The sequence below is a fragment of the Mus caroli genome, unplaced genomic scaffold, assembly GCF_978045245.1.
Source record: "Mus caroli unplaced genomic scaffold, Mus_caroli_1 scaffold_2, whole genome shotgun sequence".
In the NCBI taxonomy this organism is placed as follows: Eukaryota; Metazoa; Chordata; class Mammalia; order Rodentia; family Muridae; genus Mus; species Mus caroli.
This window is the reverse complement of record NW_028227257.1, coordinates 52,246,617-52,265,701: the sequence shown is the minus strand read 5'-3', so window position 1 is coordinate 52,265,701 and position 19,085 is coordinate 52,246,617. Positions and strand designations below refer to the sequence as shown.

Sequence of the window (19,085 nt, the reverse complement as noted above, 5' to 3'; positions counted from 1 at the left end):
CACGTAAATCTTAAAAGACAACATGTCTTAGTGTGAGCACTACTTAGTAACTTAGACTCTCTGCCTGTAAACTGCCCACTGCTTGCCAGTCAACGTAGAGATTACCTGAGCTTTTAGTCCACAGAAAGCAATGGGGTGGAGGGGTGGGAGTAGACAGAGGGACTTGGGGACAAAAAAAAAAAAAAAAAAAAAAAAAACAGAAGAAAACAAACGAGTGTGGGCCACTACCACCTCACCAAGCCCCACCCTTCTCCTTCTAGAACAAACAGATGCCTGTCTTTCCCAGCTCCCCTCCAGTTAGCAGAAGACATAACTGGCTCTGGCCAATGAAATATGAGCAGAAACGAACAGGCTCTTGAGGTAGAGTGGAAAGCCCAAGGTCAATCCCCTACCTTTTCCTGCAAGGACAAAGGGCAACAGAGAGTGCCATTCATTCCAAATGGTTCTAGGAGAGAACAGGGCCTGCCTTCACCAGCCTTAGGCCTTGGGTAGCTATGGGAGGGAGTCACACTGGAAGGGAACCGGGTAGTGAGAAACAACCCTCCTTTTAAAGACACCCTACTCAAGGCTGCTTCTCCGACCTGCCTGCCCTGTGAGGCCTGCCTGCTTTCTTGACCTCTCTCCCTCTTCCAGCTCCCTCCTCCCCCATCTGCCATGATCTTCAGTTTGCTGCTCCTGAGGTTTTCTTTCTTAGGCTCCAAGATAAAAACATGCTTGTTCTGTTGTTTCAGGTCCCTCTGGCATACAGCAGGCAAACACTTTTCAACCAGAAAAGCCCACTGTTCTAAAGGCTGTGCCATGAGATGGGATTATAACTGGACCACGAATCCCCTTTCTGAGTCCTGCCATGTTCTCCAAGAACATTGTCCAAGAACACTAGGCACTTAACTTACTTCGTGCATAAAACAATAAAATTGTCCTCAAGTTTCCTTCTGGGTCTGCTTTAAAATTCTTTTACCTATAAGATGAGAACTCCTGTAAAAGGGAGCCTATGCCTCCCGTCTCATGACTGTGGTTACTCTCGTAGCAAGGAGTTCAACTGACAGAGTCACAGTCCTGAACATGTGCCGCTATGTCTCTGCACTGCCAGAAGTGTCATCCTCCAGGGAAACTTCCTGGTCACGATCACTCCCTGCCTTTTTTGCTCTCCACATGCAGCCTCTGATTTCTGCCACCTTTGGCCCCTTCACGTATATCACCCTAAATTGGATCCGATCTGCCTCACAAGGTTTCTGCCAATCCTCCCCCACTGTGACAGCATCCCTGTCAGCAGTTAGGCCATGGCCTCACCTTTCCTTAGGTCCCCCTCACCTGAGGATCTTTAATGAGACAGAGTTCTGACTGTCATTTGATGCCATCATTAAACCTTTGAGGTCCCCAGAATGAATTTGGCCACAGCACACACTATGCTATCTACATATAAGCCTGGCATGGTCACAAGGTTTCTCTTTGTTGACCCCAATGTTTCAGGTTAAGATATGTTAAAATGGTGACTTTGGAAATTTAAATTTAGCTGAAGATCAGAGACTTCAAACTGTTCACTTTAATATCCAGTTGCTATTTCAGATAACACAGTATACTGAATTAAACTGAAGATGGTATGTATGCCCCAACTCTTCTGAAAAGTTAGTTGATTTACCCAGTGGACTGCTCTGGAGTTTCACTTGGAGTTTCTTGGGCATCTTACATGGAGGAATATAACAAGCAAGAAAGTACAATGCTCAGCTCACAGTCCCCTGCCACTGCAGCAGTGAAGGTTGTCCCTGGGTAACATTCACCATGCTTGGGAGGATGAGGCTGGGTTAGCTAGACAATGAACAGGGACTAGGAAACACTGGCTGCAGCAAGTTTCCATGGTGGTACGTGCTACCCACCCTGAGAGCATCCATCACGTCGGGCTGCTCCAGGAGCAGAGGGAAGGTGGCCAGCACGGGATGACTGATTAAATCTGAAACACACAACAGGAAGATTCAAACTTCATTCCTATTTTACAGTATTTGATCTCAGTGTTACCTACTCAGATTAAAATTATTTCACCAATTATTTACTGATAACACTTTTTATACACTTTGGCCTCCAGGAGAGTTCAGAGGCTCGAAAGCTGTCCCTTTTAGTATCTCTGTGTCTCTACCTCTTATCCTAGAAAGTTCTGAAATGAGATTTCCAATGGGGCTGGCCATACTGGGTCTTCTGTACGAGAGAGTGTGGAAGAATTAGAAGGGCAGTTTGAATTCCTGGTATGAAGCCTTTCTACAAAGATGCCTAAATCCACTCACGAGTCATGGCAGCACTCTTGGCCTGACACCCCTCAAAGGCTCTTCCTCTTGATCCCATCACAAAGCAATGCACTAATTTCCAAAAAGACACATTCAAACAGGAGCTTTGTTTCTGAAATGCCACATGCTACATATTCTACCATACTGTGCCTCAGTAGAGAACCATCTAGAACAGCTTCCTTGCCTTTGAGAATAGCCAGTAAATCTGCACTTGAGCCCTGGTGCTGGTGAACATTCCTAGTGTTAAATCCAAGGGCAACTGATGGTTAAAGCTTAAGTACCACTCCCCAGCATACAAATATTTCTTCCAGTGTTTCTGTGTAGCTCTAGACTTTGCTCTCTTACATTACTGGGCTGAAACTCTCGAGGTAGAATCTGTTCTAACCAGGAACACGATTGTCCAGTGTGAGGCCTCACCATGCTATCCTGATTCTCAACTCTGCCCATGCCTGCTGCCCTCAACTTCAATCTCACCTGCATAGAAACATTGTCTTATCTTGGGTCTCTAGGCACACCAGTTACTCTAATCAGAAAGGAGTCTCTCACACATCTCCCCAAATGTCTAATCTCTTGCTCAGGTTTCATCTTTGATTATCTACACATCAAAGCCTCTCTTCTTACTACATAATAATTCAGGTCTTCTTAGTGAATGTTCCCTCCATTTTCTTTATAGTCACTTATTTTTAAAAGCTAGAGGGCTTCTTCATGTCATTTTGCTTTGAAGTTTGGTTGCTCCATTTGGTTGGGACAACTAAACCTTTCCCATTTACCATACAATGGCATATGATGTACCCAGCAGGCAGTGGGTATCTGGATACTTATTGATTTCTAGGGTTTGGGTGATAAACAACAGAATTATGATCTTTTACTTTAGAGCCAAGCTCTTATAGCACATGCACTCCCTCTTGGAAAGTTCATTCATGTATGACAGCTCGTGTGTTTTAAAATTTATTTTAAAATATTTTACTTGGAAAAAATCTTTTGAACTCAAACCGAATGCCAAGGACTAAGGAGCTAGATGAATAGTTAAAGCAGGCACTATACAAATTTGAGGCTGAAGTTTGGGTTCCCCAGAAACACGCACTAATGCCTGTTAGCTATAGTAGTTTATCTAAGTTCCAGTACAGAAAGGGAATCCTAGAGCCAGCCAGTCAAGCTGTATGGAAGAGGTCTGCATTCAACTGAGAGGTCCTCCCTCAATGAATTAGGTAGAGAGTAAGGAGTGAAGGTTCCCAACACTAACGTGGGCTTCCACATGTATGTGCATTTGTGTGCACATGAACTCATACATAAAAATTAATTTAAAGAGAAATTTTAAGAATAAAAATAGTGCATAGAAACTAGTGACTATTTGATTTATTGACTTGTAACTGGCTCATGGGCACACTTCATTATGTAAACAATAGTTATTTGGGATGACTGGTTTCTTCCTGAAAAGGTGACATTCAAGGGTCACAGGTGAAAACAGATAATTTCAAGACCAAAAAAAAAAAAAAAAACCTGTTTCCCCGTGGATGGAAAAGAGGAGGCTGAGCGGGGATGAGCGGAGCCTGTGTGAGCTCCCGAAGCTGCCCCTCAGTGGTGTGCCACCCCAATGCTATTCAGTGGTCTTCTTCCACAGGCCACATCTGTAGGCAGGAAATACAGCCTGGCCCAGACTCCATGTCTTCAAGGGTTTGCAGCATCGACACACAGGAAAGACCCCAAACTTACCGGCACTTTGCAGGCTTGTCCTATCTCTCAGGAGCACATCTCCAAGAATTTGTCGGTAAAATATCAGTAAGTGAGCAGAGCACATACTCCCCACCAGGGTTTCTGGCAGCAGACTAGCCGGAGAAGAAAGGCAGTCATTAAACAGACCCTTCCAACCCAACCTACGGGGGTTTTTCCTCTGTGTATTACTTGAATGAACAAGTTTTACTTTACTATTGGGGGAAAAAAAGATTTTACAGTTTAAAGGAAACTTACACCACAACTTGGTCACATTAAACCAGAGATAACTAGCCTCCATTAAACCAGAGATAACTAGTCTCTTCAGATCTATATTTTATGTCTCAGCACTGTATCACACGCTTGTGCTTCCGTGCGAGCGCACACACCCATACTAAATGTCAAATAAAGGAAAGTCACTAATGCCTTGTTCTGGAAAGTGACTAGTGAGCTACACGCCTGAAGAAAAGCATGTGGCTGCCAAGCCTGATGTGGTGGGAGAGGAGGAAATGCCAGTTTAGACTGCTCATGGGTTGGGTGGGACACAGGAGGCGGGACAGACCTGAATCCCCACTTTGCTACTTCCGAGCAGTCAGACTAAGGATTAATTAATCACTCCCAGTGTGCTTTTGTTTCCTTATTTGTAGAGTGCCAAGCCTAACACCCGAATTTCAGGTTACTGAAAGGATTAAAATGAAGCAACTGTAGCATTTAATACATGTCTAGTATATAGCAAAGGCTCAAAAAAAAGGAATTTAATATTGAAGTTAAGATGGTATCAGTTTTCAATAGATTATTAAAACTTTAGGGTGGAATATGTAATCTCCATGGTAAACACACACCTGCACAGAAGTGTGCACAAACAAATATTCCTGATGTACAGACTATACACAAATGGAAACAGAAAGGAAACCAAGTATCAGTGGCAAAACAAAAGAAATAGGAAGGAAAACAGTGAGGAAGAAAATGAAAACCAAAGCTATAAGACACACAGAAAAAGAGTAACAAATGCCAAAATAACAGCACTCCCATGGGCAACTACATTAAATGTAAGTGGATCAAAACTCCCCAATCAAAATATATAGATTGGAAGAAAGAATTTAAAAAGATAATTCCAACTATATAAGAGTCTTGCTTTAGACTCAGGACAAACATATTTCAAAGGTTACAAAGGTGGCTTCAATTTTTATAATTAATCCCTTATTTTAATATCTTGTCAATTTGAGAAGGGAAAATGATCAGACAGGTAAAAGTCAGGCTTCCGGTTGACTGGAAGAAGAGATGAATGAAGCCATTAGGCTGGTGTACAGGAGCTTCCCGGAATGCAGATGAACATCCCTGACCACTCCCTAGCCCTGCCTTTCTAGGCTGTCTTTCCTAGACATATGCACTATTTGGCTCACTGAGCACATAAAAACCCCCGATTTGTATGAATTCAAGCTAGATTTCATGATTGACTATTGAGGAGCATTTCTGGTGCCCTATGAGGTCATGCTGTGACTCCTAAGGGCAGTCTACATCTGGCTGTGGCCTCTGTGGGCAGTGCTCCAAGGTCTGCCGAGTACTGCCTCATGCTGAAGATCTCATTTTGCCAGGGGAAGAGGTGGGGCCTTCCTCCCTCCTGTCTGCCCCCTCTTTCTCCTACAGATCTGCCTGCTCCATCTGTCTGGTAGGTGTGGGCACTCCTTCAGGGTGGGTGCTCCTTCAGGGTGGGTGCTCCTTCAGGGTGGGTGCTCCTTTCCTTCCACTTCCCTACTACATGAGGCAATGGTATTTCACTTTGTTTCTTAGAAATTGCCTAATTTTTTCCAAACCTAAGATGACCAGAAAGTTCTAAGCTACTAAAGGCTGAGCTGAATAAGTGGGAAAATGCTTCACTCCAATTTCACCTGGGGATCACCAAGCCAGGAGCAGAAGGGTGTAATGAATGGGCCCCAGCAGTAATAATAGTTTTACTTTATTTTTAACAAATGTAAGTAAAAGAGAGAAAGGGGTGGAAATGTGTCACACAGACAAAGGAAAATCACTGTAGAATTTACACAGACCATTGCTCTAGGCAAATGCTTCCTTTCATTCAGAACCCCAAGGGCCTAATATTGAGCTCTCTCCCCTCAGGACCTCAGAAGTGTGCCTTTGGTCAAACCAAGTCAAATTAAGTCCCTTTGGAAAATGGCTCTAGGTGTGTGTTGGGGGTGCATGCCTTTAACATCAGCACTCAGGAGGCAAAGGCAGGTGGATCTCTGTGAGTTCAAGGCCAGCCTGGTCTTCATTAGTAAGTTCCAGGGGCAACCAGAGATACATTAGTAGAGAAACCCTGTCTTAGAAAGGAGAGAGAGAGAGAAAGAGAGAGAGAGAGAGAGAGAGAGAGAGAGAGAGAGAGAGAGAGAGAGAGAGAGAGAGAGAGAGAGAATGGGGCAAGTGTTGGTGGAGCTAAACGGAGCTACCATCACATCACATAACAGGCTCACCACAAAATGAGGCTGTGGGCCTAGGGGCGGGCCCTTCCTTGTGCAAAGAAACTGGTAAAAGACCTGGGTCTGCACTTTGCACTTTCACGTCTTCTGATATACAGAGGATCCCTAGGATTTGCAAAAGTACTGGATGGGTGAGGCACTCCAGCAAGCTGGGTGAAAATAAGCACAGGACAGTTCAAACCGGGCTTCTCACCTGCGACCAGGCCTCCACTGTGTGTGAGCTTTGGCATAATAGAAAAAGCTCCACAGAGCATCATCTCTCACCGTCTAGCAGAAGAGAACGGTACTGAAATACAGGTGAAGGTAAAGCAGGGGCCAGTGGGACTAGGCGTGGAATATACCTTTAAAGGGGAGGAGAATGTAGGGGTGTCGCTCCCCTCCTTCTCTCACCCATGGAGGGTGGCTTGTCAGGGATGTGAGGATGCTGAATAGGCCAGCCCTGCCTGTCTTCCCTTCCCTGGTATGGAAGCTCAGAGAATTCTGTGGAAAGCTCACATGCTGGTGCCCAGCCTCTCAGGCCTCACAGTCCATAATCCTTTGGCCCTAGAAAGTCCATGGCCTGGTTTCTCTGAGAGTCATCCTGTTCTTGGATTACACCAACACTATGCTCAAAGCAGAATGACCATTTCAAGATACAGCTTTAATCTGTGGGTCTGTGATGTTTTGAATATGCTTGGTCCAGGAAGTGGCACTCTTAGGAGATTCGGCCTTGTTAAAGTAGGTATGGCCTTTTGGAGGAAGTGTGTCACTGTGGGAGTGGGCTTTGAGACCCTCTTCCTAGCTGCTGGGAAGAAAGTCATCTCCTGTTTGCCTTTGGAAGATGTAGAACTATCAGCTTCTCTAGTACCATGCCTGCCTGCACGCTGCCATGCGTCTTGCCATGATAACAGACTGAACCTTAGAACCTGTAAGCCAGCCCCAGAGAAATGTTTGCCCTTATAAGAGTTGCCTTGGTCATGGTGTCTCCTTATAGCAATGGAGACCCTAACTAAGACAGGGTCTAAAGGAAAAGGACCATAGCAGACAGGCAGGAGGGGCTGGGAACAGTGGGAGGGACGTCCCAGAGAAGCACAAGAGGACACAGCAGGAAGATCTCTCCTTGGAAATCATGACACACACCTATTTCTGTGCCTCCTGTGAGCTGCATGTAACATATACCTTGGTGGTGCCTGAAGTCAGGGGGACAGGGACTAAGGACTTTTGCCATGACCCTACAATACAAGGCAGTGTTTCTAGTTTCAGACAGATGGCCAGTTTGATATTGAGGCAGTGGAGAATATCTGAGCAACAGTATTTGAGCCAACAAAGCAGCATTAAGAGCTGTTCCTGACAGCCACTTGGGAACCCTGCAGGCCTGGCCACAGGTGAGTGGCGGGGCAGCGCAGCAACAGGAGAATGAGGACAGGACCCGGCTTTCTCTTACAAAGCCTGCCTCTGTGAGGCTCTTGTTCCCCACTCCGTGAAAAGGACAATTTTTCAAGGGAAGATTGGCCAAAAGGGGGAGGGTAGATTAAATGTTTTATGAATATCTAGGGACAAAAAAAAGCCAAGAGTAAATAGTGTCCATGAGCACATTATTAATGGCTGCTGACTGACTGAACTGTAAAGTATACCCCACACTTCAGCACAACCTGGACTGAAAACAGCCATGCTCCGAGGGCAGACCAAGCCTCTTTCACTTCCCTACTTCATTAAAAAATGTAAATTATATTATTCACTTGTGTGTGGGGGCAGGGGGAGTTGGTTCTCTCCTTTGACCACATGGACCCTGGGGATCAAACTGAGATGGTCAGGCTTAGCGGCAAGGACCTTTATCTGCTGAGCCAGCTGGCCGGCAGCTATTCCCTACCACTTGGTGACTTGTGAGCCAGGTCCTGGCAGGACAGGGCTCTGCAGCAGGCTCTGCCCTATATGTCTTCCGATTCTGTATGTGCCCCATGATCACATCCCTCAACCCTTCAAGGCCTATTTAAAGACAATGTCAGATTTTACCAGACATGCTCATTTGAGCAAATTCTGGAATCACATTTACATTTGTCTATGCATAAAATCACTCTGCCAGCACATACCCAGAGGAGCCTAGGTTTGTGTGTATGTCACACATAGATATGAGCTAAGTGGTTTCACAGGCTTCCTTTCATTAAACCCTATTCAGCTTTATAGGGCAGATGCTGTTAAAGTTTGAGATCCTGAGAGAGGTGCTTCAGTGACTACAGGGCACTGAGTAAGGCGCTGGTAGATCTGAGATGTCACACATGTAGATTCAATCTTCCGGAGGAAATTCCAGTTAAAATAACGGGAGGTAAACATCCCTCAAATTTAGAATGGTCCACCCCTCTTCCCCAAGGCAGTATCGGTGCTGTCAAGAATGTAGAGGAACCGACACGTTCCTGCTTGGCTAGTGACGAGGCAAATGGTGCAGTCAATGGACAACAGTCTGGAGCTTCTTACCAAGTTAACGAAATGCTCTGTAAGTTAGCAATTCCATCCCAGGTACTTTACCCATAAGAAATGCAGACATGTGCATTATATGCAAATATCTGCAGCAGCTTTACTCCTGTCTGACCAGATCTAGAAACATTAAGCAAGGCATGGACAAGCCAACAATGCCTATCCATCAAGTATAGCACCAGCTAGAACAAAAAGGACCAAGTTACTAACAAGCCCACAGCATGGACGGGCCTCTAGTGCAGCTCCAAGTCTACCCAGCACCATCCATGAGGGTTTGGAAAATGTAGAAGTGTTTAGGAAAAAGACATATGAGTGGCTGCTTGAGGCTGCAGCTGCAGTGCTCATTGCAAAAGGACAGGAAAAACTTTTTAAAAGAGAGAGGGAGAGAAGGAGAGGGAGAGGGAGGGAAGGAGAGAGACCAAGAGAGAGAATGAGGTGTTCTCCATCTTGCCTACAGGAACTGTTATATCCATCATCATGAACATTTGTCAAGACTGAACTGCTTGAAAAAAAGGGAATTTCATTACACATGAACTAGAGCTTCCTAAACCTGACACAGAAAAGAAGGCCACCCCTGAGCACAGGATTATACACTGGTAAGCCTCGCCTATTCAAGAGCATCTAAATTATCTAATGTGACATCCATTACCTAAAAATATAGGTGTAGATGTGTGTGTCATGTAGAGGCTAGAAGATGGTATTGGATCCCCTGGAGATGATTTATGGATGGCTGTAAGCTGCCTGACGTGGGTGCTGGAATCCAGCCCTGGTCCTCCGGAAGAGCAGCCAGAGCCGTAAACCACTGAGCCAGGCCTCCCGGCTTTACAGCCACCATGTGAGCTAATGGGAGGAAGTAAACCTGAGCTTGATCACTGTTGCGCTGCTCAGAGGCGAGAAGTCCAGCAAGCATCCCTTTCCCACTTGTCCCCTGCCTCTCCCAAAAGCCCAGGCCAGCTACTCACCTGAGCATGGCCCTGGACCTCCTGTTCAGAGACCGAAGTTTCACCAGAAGTTGAGGCTGCCTGCGCATGCTTATCATCTGACGGAAAACACTGCCCTGTGCTACAAAAACATCAGGAATGTGGAGCCGGAGTTTAAGTGCTTGGGACAGTGTTCATTCAAACACCCATTCAATGAGAATCTACAGCCAGTGGAGCTGGACTGCACGAAAGGCAGTGGTCACCTGCCCAGCTTCTATGAGCCTGTCTTGACATGAATATGAATGCGTCTCCAGAAAGTGCCTCACAAGCCACTGTGACAGATGCTCTGCGGTATGAAGGGAGCTGATAAAACATGCCTGGCTCCAGATGGAACCAACAGATTCTTAGACTCCATGTCTGTTCTCCAAAGCCAGACTCCCACTGTCACTGTGGGGCACTGTTACTGTTGGGACACTGTTGTTGTGGGACACTGTGGAGCACTGTCACTGTGGGGCACTATGACTGTGGGGCACTATGGGGGCACTATCACTGTGGAGCACTGTCACTGTGGGGCACTGTCTGTCACTGTGGGTACCGTGGGGCACTGTGGGGTGGATCTGGAGCATCATGCCTTGCCCTGGATAGTGGAGGAGTGCTCCGTGTCTGCTGACTCACAGTCTATGAGGAAGGGCCATATATCTGTGTTACTGCCCAGGTCACTGCTTCTCCAGGGCACGGATGGGTGGATGGTATTAAGGACACTCTGGGTTTTTTTTGGGGGGGAGGTGAGAGAGAACAACTTGGCCTGCATTCAAAAATCTACATCCTTTGAATGAGCTTATTCTATACATTTTCTATCTGTCAAGTATTTTGCTGGCAGTTTTTATGACAAGCTAGAGTCATCTGAGAGATAGGAACCTCAGCTGAGAAAATACTTCCACAAGATCAGGCTACAGGCAAGCCTGAATGCCATTTTCTTAATTAGTGATTGATGTGGAAGGGGCCCAAGGCCATTGCAGGTGGTGCCAATCCTGAGCTGGGGGTCCTGGGTTTTAAAAGAAAGCAGGGTGAGCAAGCCAGGAGGAACAGGCCAGTAGGCAACACTCCTCCATGACTCCTGCCCTGTTTGAATCCTGCCCTGACTTCCTTCCATGATGGAAGACCATGTGGAAGTGTACATCAAATAACCCTTCCCACCCCAAGTTTTCATGTTTCACTACAGCAATGAACACCCCCCCCAAGCCAGGCATCAACACAGTGTCCAACAAAAAGGAGCTGAGGTGGGGTCCCCATTCTTCACAATTCTAGAGTCTCAGAGGTGTCAATAAAAATAATCACTTAGTGGCTCAGCATTCGCACTGATGGCACATGAAGGATTTGGCTCCAAGGGAAAGTGTATTTTGTTAGGATGCAGCTGTGCTCTCCGCTGCTCTACTGCTCACTTCCGTTTACGGAAAGGAGGGTAATAAGGTTCTACATGCCACTTCGAGGCCCTGGAGTGCTGCAGACACGGCCCAATGGATAAGAACACTGGCTGCTCTTGCAGAGGACACAGGTCCAGTTCCCAGCACCCACATGGTAGCTCACAACCATCTGTAACTCTAGTGCCAGGGTATCTGACGGCCTCTTCTGACCTCCACAGGCACCAAGCATGCAATGCAGTTCAGAGACATACATGCATACAAACACATACATAAAAAAAAAATAAGTCTTAAAAAAGACCTATATATTAAAGGCGATCACCAGCCTGAATACTATGGAGGTGGTGGAACCATTTGGGGATGGGGCCTTCAGGGACACATTCAGGCACTGGGCTGTGCCTATGAAGGAGATGCAGGGACCCGTGCCCTCTGTGCTGCTCCCCAGCCACTGAGGGGTGGAAGGCTTCTTTACCACATGCTTCGCCATGGTGTTCTTTGCTAACAGAGACCCAAAGCAATAGGGCCAACGGGTCAGAGACTGAACCCTGTGGAAATGCAGACCCAAATAAACCCTCCCTCCTTTAGCTTGCTTATAGCAGGGTCATGGTGATTAAGAAGCCAGCTGACGGAGGGTCACACAGAAGGACTGTACCTCTTCTGGACACTGAAGGGTCCACTTCAACACCTTTTTCGTAAGGAGTGCCGCCATTCAAGAAGAGTTCATATGTTCTAGGAAAGAACAGTACATGTGACAGGTCCTTGTCATGGGCATTTATTTGTCAACTAGACTCTGCCAGGAATGCTTTTCAGCATGAAGTTATTCACGGACATCTTACTAAACTCGTGGGTAAATGAGAGTCAGGATGCAGACTATTCTATGAGGTAGCAACCCAACAGACTCTCTCCTAAGCGCAAACTGCAGGAAGTGTGGTGTCCACATGGAGAGAAGGAAGATTCTGATGTCACTAAAATGATTTGACTTTAATGGTATGTGCCAATAAGTAATAAGCTTTAACTTTCGAATGTATTGAGTCATTACTTGCAGTGAAGTCATTATTCAGCCGTGCCCCTCCCATCCCTTGCTAGCTATGTGCTCTCCTGAGTTGTTGCCCCTGGGTCCCATGTGCCTCTCTTCTGTGGAGGTGTAACTTAAGTGCAGAGAGAAGCTAACGGGCCTCTTTATCATGCACTGCACTCCTAGAGAGGTTTCCCTGGATCCGCACACCCAGCTTTTGATGATCAGCAACTTCCTTCACACAACACACACGGTGGCAATTAAAAACAGCTCTCACTCCACCTCTGGGGAGGGACACCTCATCTCTTCTACTAACTACACTATAACCCTGAGTTACCATGCAATATATCACCATTTATATTATACTTGGTATAAAATAATTTTTTCAAAAAATTATAAGAAATCAGGGTGTCCACAATGATACAATGATAACTAATGTCCTCTCCTCCTTGCTAGGGTGATGCCAGATAACTGGTGGCCTGGACTCTTATCTCTGCCCAGTGGTAAGAAGGCTGTGAGGGGGTGTTGCCTAAGTAATCCTCACATGAGGCTCTGAGATAGGAAGTAATCTCCAGATTAGAGGCAGAGGAACCTGAGACCTGGAGATGTTAAGGAACCTAACTGGTCACCCAGGAGGAGCTGGGCCCACCCAGAATCATCTCAGCCCCAATCTGCCCCTCTGTCTGCCTCTCTGTATCCCCCTGGGAGTTCACGCTTACGCTCTTGACTTGGGTCTTTATTTTCCCCTATTTAAAACTGAAATTACCTATTTCTTGTTAGCTTTTGAGACGGGGAGGCAATCTGCTCTCCCTTGTGTGTGTAACACAGGGATTGGCCCAGTCTGCTCCTGCTCTTACAGCCTCCGTTTGTTTACAGTTGTTGCCACTGCAGTGACCTGCCTGCTATGGAAGGCGGAGGATAGCAGACTCACCATCTGCTCTCTGAAGCGAGCCAGGCTCTATTTTGAGCACAGTGAAGTGTGGTGAATCCATGAGGGCTACAGACTGAACGTTCTCAGCACACAGCCCAGGCAAACACCTTTTAAAACAAGAATTCTCTGGGTCATTTCCTTCTCATTAGGGGAGCATGTGAGCTGTTTTCCCAGGCTTCCTCAGACACTAAGATGGATATGAGATTCCTCTTCCCAAACTTGAACTATTAACAGAACACATCTGAGGTGGACAGTCCTGAGGGATGTTTCTACAAATCCCTCACTTGTAAGGAACAGTGAGCTCACTTACTTTGCTGGAATAGGAACTCCACTGGCATCGAAAAGCTTAAGAAACACCCAGCCACAGCTTAACTCTCCTCTCTCACCAGTTGACTGAAATAAAACGAACACATGGAACAGTGCTTGAGCTAGCCACTTACGAGCACACACTGCGTCCTCACATTCTCTCTAAGCATCTAGCTGTCCTCAAAGAAATGAGATGCTGCTTGCCAGAGCTCCATTTTACTTGTAGGTCAGGTGTTAAAAGTGGTACTTCAAATGACAATTCTGCTTTATCACAGTCGCTTTGAAAGGTCCCTTAGAACCCCACCCTGAGGTAACTGTTGCCACTGGGTGGGTCTTCAGTGCTATACAGTTTGGGAACAGTGTCAAATCACAGGATCCTACATGGCATTCTGAAGCTTTGTTTTACAGGGGAATGGACTAGAGGAATCAGTAACTCAAGGATCCCTTTCCTCAGCCCCCACGCCAGTTGCCAGGATCAGTGGGGCTCACCTGTCTCCAATGCCCTACCCATCTATCCTGAAGATGTAATGGGATCTTCCTGTGATGACAGCTCTCTCAGGATCAGAGTATGGACACGGGGAATCTCTGGTGAGTGTGCACTCCAGTGGGTTATTTCTCTGACAAGCATTAAAGCACACTTCTGATGTTCCCTTGCCTTTGTCTCAAGTCCCTGAGTAAGAACTGTGACCTACAGGGTTAAGTGGCCTCCTCTGGGAAGTCCCAGCCTTTAAGAGAGATTTTGTTCTTTGAAAGCAACTGGAGTTCATTGATGCTATAAATGCCAACAAAACCCTTCTGCCTTAGCTAACACTGAGCATTACCACACACAAATGGGAACCAGAGCAGAAAGATGGCTCAGAGAGTCAAGGTGCTTGCTGCCAAACCTGACAACCTGAGCTCGATGCTCGGGACCAAACAGTGAAAGGAGAGAGTCAACTCCTAAGACTGTTCTCTGACCTACATGCTGTGCCCACTCATAAATAAAATGTATTTTTTTTTTTTAAAAAAAAAAGAGAGAAAAAAAAAGCAAGGTAGTGGTGGTACATGCCTTTAGTCCCAGCACTTGGGAGGCAGAGGCAGGCGGATTTCTGAGTTCAAGGCCAGTCTGGTCTACAGAGTGAGTTCCAGAACAGCCAGGGCTATACAGAGAAACCCTGTCTCGAAAACCAAATAAGTAAGTAAATAAATAAATAAATAAATACATTTTTTTAAAAAGAGAGAGTCATGGGCTGGAGAGATGGCTCAGTGGTTAAGAGCACTGGCTGCTCTTCCAGATGTACTAAGTTCAATTCCCAGAAACCACATGGTGGCTCACAACCATCTATGATGGGATCTGACACCCTCTTCTGGTGTGTCTGAAGATAGCAATAATGTACTCACATAATATAAATAATTTTAAAAAAATGAGAGTCAGCATCAATCTGGTTCCTTTATAGTTAATTTCTGATCACAGAAATCCTTCTTTGTGGTTTCAGTGTGGATTTCCCCCTAAAGGCATGTGTGTTTGATTGAATACCTGGTCTCCAGCTGGTTTTGGTTGCAGAACCTTTAGGGGTGGACCCTGCTGGAGGAAGTGGGTCACTGGGGTGGCCTTGAGGTTACAGTCCAGTCCCATTTGTTCCCTGCCTGCCGCCTCCCTCTGCTGCCTGGCGTGCTTCCCTGCCATGGTGTTCTTATCCCTGGAACTGTGAGCCGGAATACACTCTTCCCCTGAATAAACACTTCTGTCAGGGCGTTTTACCAGAACACCACAAGTGTAGCTAACATAGCTTCTATCACTTTGCTTGTAAATCAGAGATGGTTCTAACGATTCCCCTCTGATGCATTAGAACAGTTTGTCTTTCAGTTTTGACATACATTGCGAATATACGAAATTCCAAGTTCAAATAATATCCCAAGGTCTGGAGTTGAAGAATTGGACCTGATAAAACAGTCACCATCGAGCAAGCATGGCAAGATGCCAGTGACCTAGAAAGATAAGGAAGCCAAAGTTACTGACAGAAGTGAAGAGCGCGCCGGGCTTGGAGTGTCCCTCATCAGCAAAGGGCTCTTGCTATACTAGAGGGAGAGAGGGAGAGCGGGGCCCACAGAGATGGCTCAGTGAGCAAAGGGCTTGCAGCCAGGCCTGAAGACTTGAGTTTGATCCCTGGGTGGACCCACAAAGTAGAGGAGAGTACTGACACCTCCAAGCTATCCTCTACCCTTCTTTTGCATGTATAGTTTTAGCATATGATATGTTAAAATAGAAAAGTGTAAAATAAACAAACAAAAAATGTTCTTGAAAGTAGATGGACCAGATTCACACGTGAATGATTAGAAGCAGAAGCATTTAGCTTTTCTGCTGACAGGGAAATTACCTTAAACCTTCTTGATTTGTTTGTTTAGTTGGTTGATTGGTTTTTAATTTTTATTTATTTTTTGCTTAGAATAGGCAAAGAAGCAAAGAACTATCAGTCAACCCCAGAGCTGTGACAAAACGCATCCTGTTTGTTACATTACACTATTTCTAAAGGCCTGAAGGCCACAGTGCCTTCAGTAGTGGATACTGCTGCTGCTCACAAATGTACGTGCACATGTTCACTCCCACATCACCAGAGCATGTGATGTGCTCAGCTTCATTCAGGAAAAGCACCCATATTACCCCTCAGCTCATCCTCACATCCTGGGAAACCAGGAAATCCTACTTTTAACGCTGCACATTGCCAGAGATGAGGGGGCAAACTGTGAAGGTCTGAGCCAAAGGACAAGCAGTGCTCCCTAGAGGCAGGGGTGAGGGAACAACGGGCTTTGAGGAGCTGTGCCACAGGGCAGTGAGGACACAAGTCACATCAAGTGAGGTGGCTGAGCCTCCAGCACAGCCTGTGCCCTCTCCCTGACCTGTCTTGTGCTAAGACCTGATACAGTAGGAGGAAGGAAACTGAAGGGCTTCTAGGGTGCAGGGGAACAAAGGGGTTAGTTGTGGGAGGGAGGCAAACGATGAAGCCATGAGTCCTTGGAGGTAGGAAAAAGCAAACCACAAACAACACTATCAAAAGTACATGAAGACTCCCGTGACTCACTAGCGTCTGTATGACACTGATCAGGGGCTCGAAGCCCTAACCTCACCACAGCCTCAGCGGGATCTGGGTGTGACACGCCAGCCCCTGAGGTGTCGCCTTTGATTCCTATCTGAGGGAAATACCAAGTGCCATTAGCACAATTGGAAGATTTCATTTTGAAAACGCCCAATCCTAATCTTATTTCTTGCTTTCTGCTCCATGAAAGGACATTTCCTAAAGTTGAAATCCACCTAGAGGCTGTGGTCACAGCTTCAGTGAGTCAGGGACCTGAGGGACTCTTGCAAAGAATAATGAAGATTTCCATTTTGCCCTAAACACTGCATGTCCCATGCAGCACACTCTGGAAGCCTCCAGTGCCCCTTCTACCGCACAGGTGAAGGCTCCCAGCAGGTGACTTACCTGAGGAGAGAAGGTCCATGTTTTTGGCTTCTTAGGCTGCCACACGGCTCGGACTGTATGGATATTACTCAGGACCTGAAAGGAGATTTTTTTTTTTTTCATTTGAAACCACATTGTAGGGGCCAATGAGACCTTGCACATCTGAATCCCAAGTCAGCAACAATGTCTGCATCTATGTGTGTATGTGTTGTATACAGGACAAAGAAAATGGAAGAACAAAAGATTAGAAGGGAGAGAAAAACCAAGCAGGCAGCTGAGGGTGGGGAGTCCAGTGCAGAGCCCGTGTTGAGCACACGTGAGGCCCTGAGCACCATCTCTACCCACAAGAAAAAAATCCGTAAAAATGCAGCATCCAGCCGAAAGCCCCAGGCTCCCTGCTTCCTTTGGCACTGCAGCCTTTGCTGAACTGCTCAGAGAACTGGGCTGTGTGGGGAGGTTATCTCTACAGGTGGCATGTCCTTACTTGGTTCTGACAGCAGCACTTCTTAGTTGTGACAGCCTTAGATTTATTGTGGGAAAATTCAAGTAAACAGCACGGGGACACGCATTCCTACTAGATGCACCTATAACGGGAAATCTACTACAATCCAGTTTTGTGAGTTGATAAACAGCTCTGATTGCTGTTTGTGGTCTATGTGACTCATCTCCTTTCCCTCCTTCCTTCTCAGATCTCTGAGTTGTTCCTGATCTTAGGGACGATGTCTGACATTTTTCTGCTAGGCCTGGTGACGCGGCACTGGGCTGCTTATGTCCTTTACAGAACCAGGGCTCTCCTCTGCCTCTGCTCTGTAGAAAATGTCTTAGGAATCATGACTGGGCTTTGAAATTTCCCACATCTTCCTACATCTGTTGAGCTCTCTGTCCATCCAGCCGTGTTCTTTGTGCTGTCAATATGACAGATTACAGTGATTGCTTGTCAAGGGTTAAATGTTAGCTGCGTAGCTGTACACACCTGAACTCTCGGCAGACACTCCCCTCTCTGTGCAATGGTGTCTGTCGTATCTACCCAGGCTCAGCCTGAGTACTGAATTAGAATTTCAGTTTCTGCAGCCATGAAGGTTATGGTCGTATAATTTCGTTCTTTTTATAGAATACTTTGGCATCATGGTTTTCCTGGCTTCATGAGATGAAGCGTTTTCTTCATATCTGTTCTATACAAGAAGTTCATATGAGATTGGTTCTAAAACTTTTTATGTTGGGAGTAAGTCATTAGTGAAGCCACGCAGGCCTAGAGTGTCCCCTAGAGAAAGGTTTCTTACTACGCTTTCATTTCTTCCACAGACATTGCTCATTCTTACTTCAGTTTCATTACATTACAGTTTTCTAAGAAACACTTTCATCAGTATTGCAAAATTGGCTGGCATACAATTGACTGTGAGAGCCCATCTTGCCCACTAATGTCTGAAGGATCTGTGTTAATGTCTCAATTTCTATTCAGATATCGGTAAAAGTGTTTTTTGTTTGTTTGTTTGCTTGCTTGTTTGTTTGTTTTGGTTTGGTTTTGGTTTTTTGAGACAGGGTTTCTCTGTATAGCCCTGGCTGTCCTGGAACTCACTTTGTAGACCAGGCTGTCCTTGAACTCAGAAATCCGCCTGGCTCTGCCTCCCAAGTGCTGGGACTAAAGGCGGGCGCCACCATGCCCAGCTTGTTTTTGTTTTTCTCTTTAAGAAACAAATTCTTCAGCTGAGCATGGTAGCGCATACCTTTAATCCTAGCACTCGGGAGGCAGAGGCAAACAGATCTCTGTGAGTTCAGGCCAGCCTGGTCTACGAAGTGAGTCCAGGATAGCCAAGGCTACACAGAGAAACCTTCTCTCAAAAGACCCAAACAAACAAACAGAAAAAAAAAACAAAAACAAAAAACCCCCCAAAAAACCCCAAACCAAGCCAAACCAAAAAAACCAATTTCTTCATAAGTTTTATCATATATCTTTCAATTTGATTCTTAAAAACCAAACATAAAAGCAAAACAACTTTTTAATGTTTTCCCTCCATTTATCTTTCCTCCTCTTTTATTAATTTCTGTAATTTCATCTTCTTGATTCTTTCAGGCTTTTCTCACTTTTCTATGCCCAGGTTTGTAAGTTGGTAGCTTGGGCAACTGATTTTGAGTTTTTAGTCTTT

At 45.8% G+C, this 19,085-nt stretch overlaps 1 protein-coding gene across 4 annotated transcripts in view; it reads right to left on the bottom strand.

Annotated features, from left to right (window-relative positions):
• Nphp1 (nephrocystin 1) overlaps window positions 1–19,085 on the bottom strand; it is a 49,708-nt gene that overhangs the window by 3,272 nt on the left and 27,351 nt on the right. For all 4 annotated transcript variants that reach the window (XM_021183840.2, XM_021183845.2, XM_021183849.3 and 1 more), the window contains exons 12-18: window positions 16,963–17,037; window positions 15,362–15,472; window positions 13,509–13,591; window positions 11,905–11,981; window positions 9,874–9,973; window positions 3,990–4,102; window positions 1,875–1,948 (exon numbers count right to left, since the gene is read on the bottom strand). In XM_021183840.2, coding sequence (XP_021039499.1) covers window positions 1,875–1,948; window positions 3,990–4,102; window positions 9,874–9,973; window positions 11,905–11,981; window positions 13,509–13,591; window positions 15,362–15,472; window positions 16,963–17,037 — 633 coding nt within the window. The remainder of the gene's footprint in view (window positions 1–1,874; window positions 1,949–3,989; window positions 4,103–9,873; window positions 9,974–11,904; window positions 11,982–13,508; window positions 13,592–15,361; window positions 15,473–16,962; window positions 17,038–19,085) is intronic.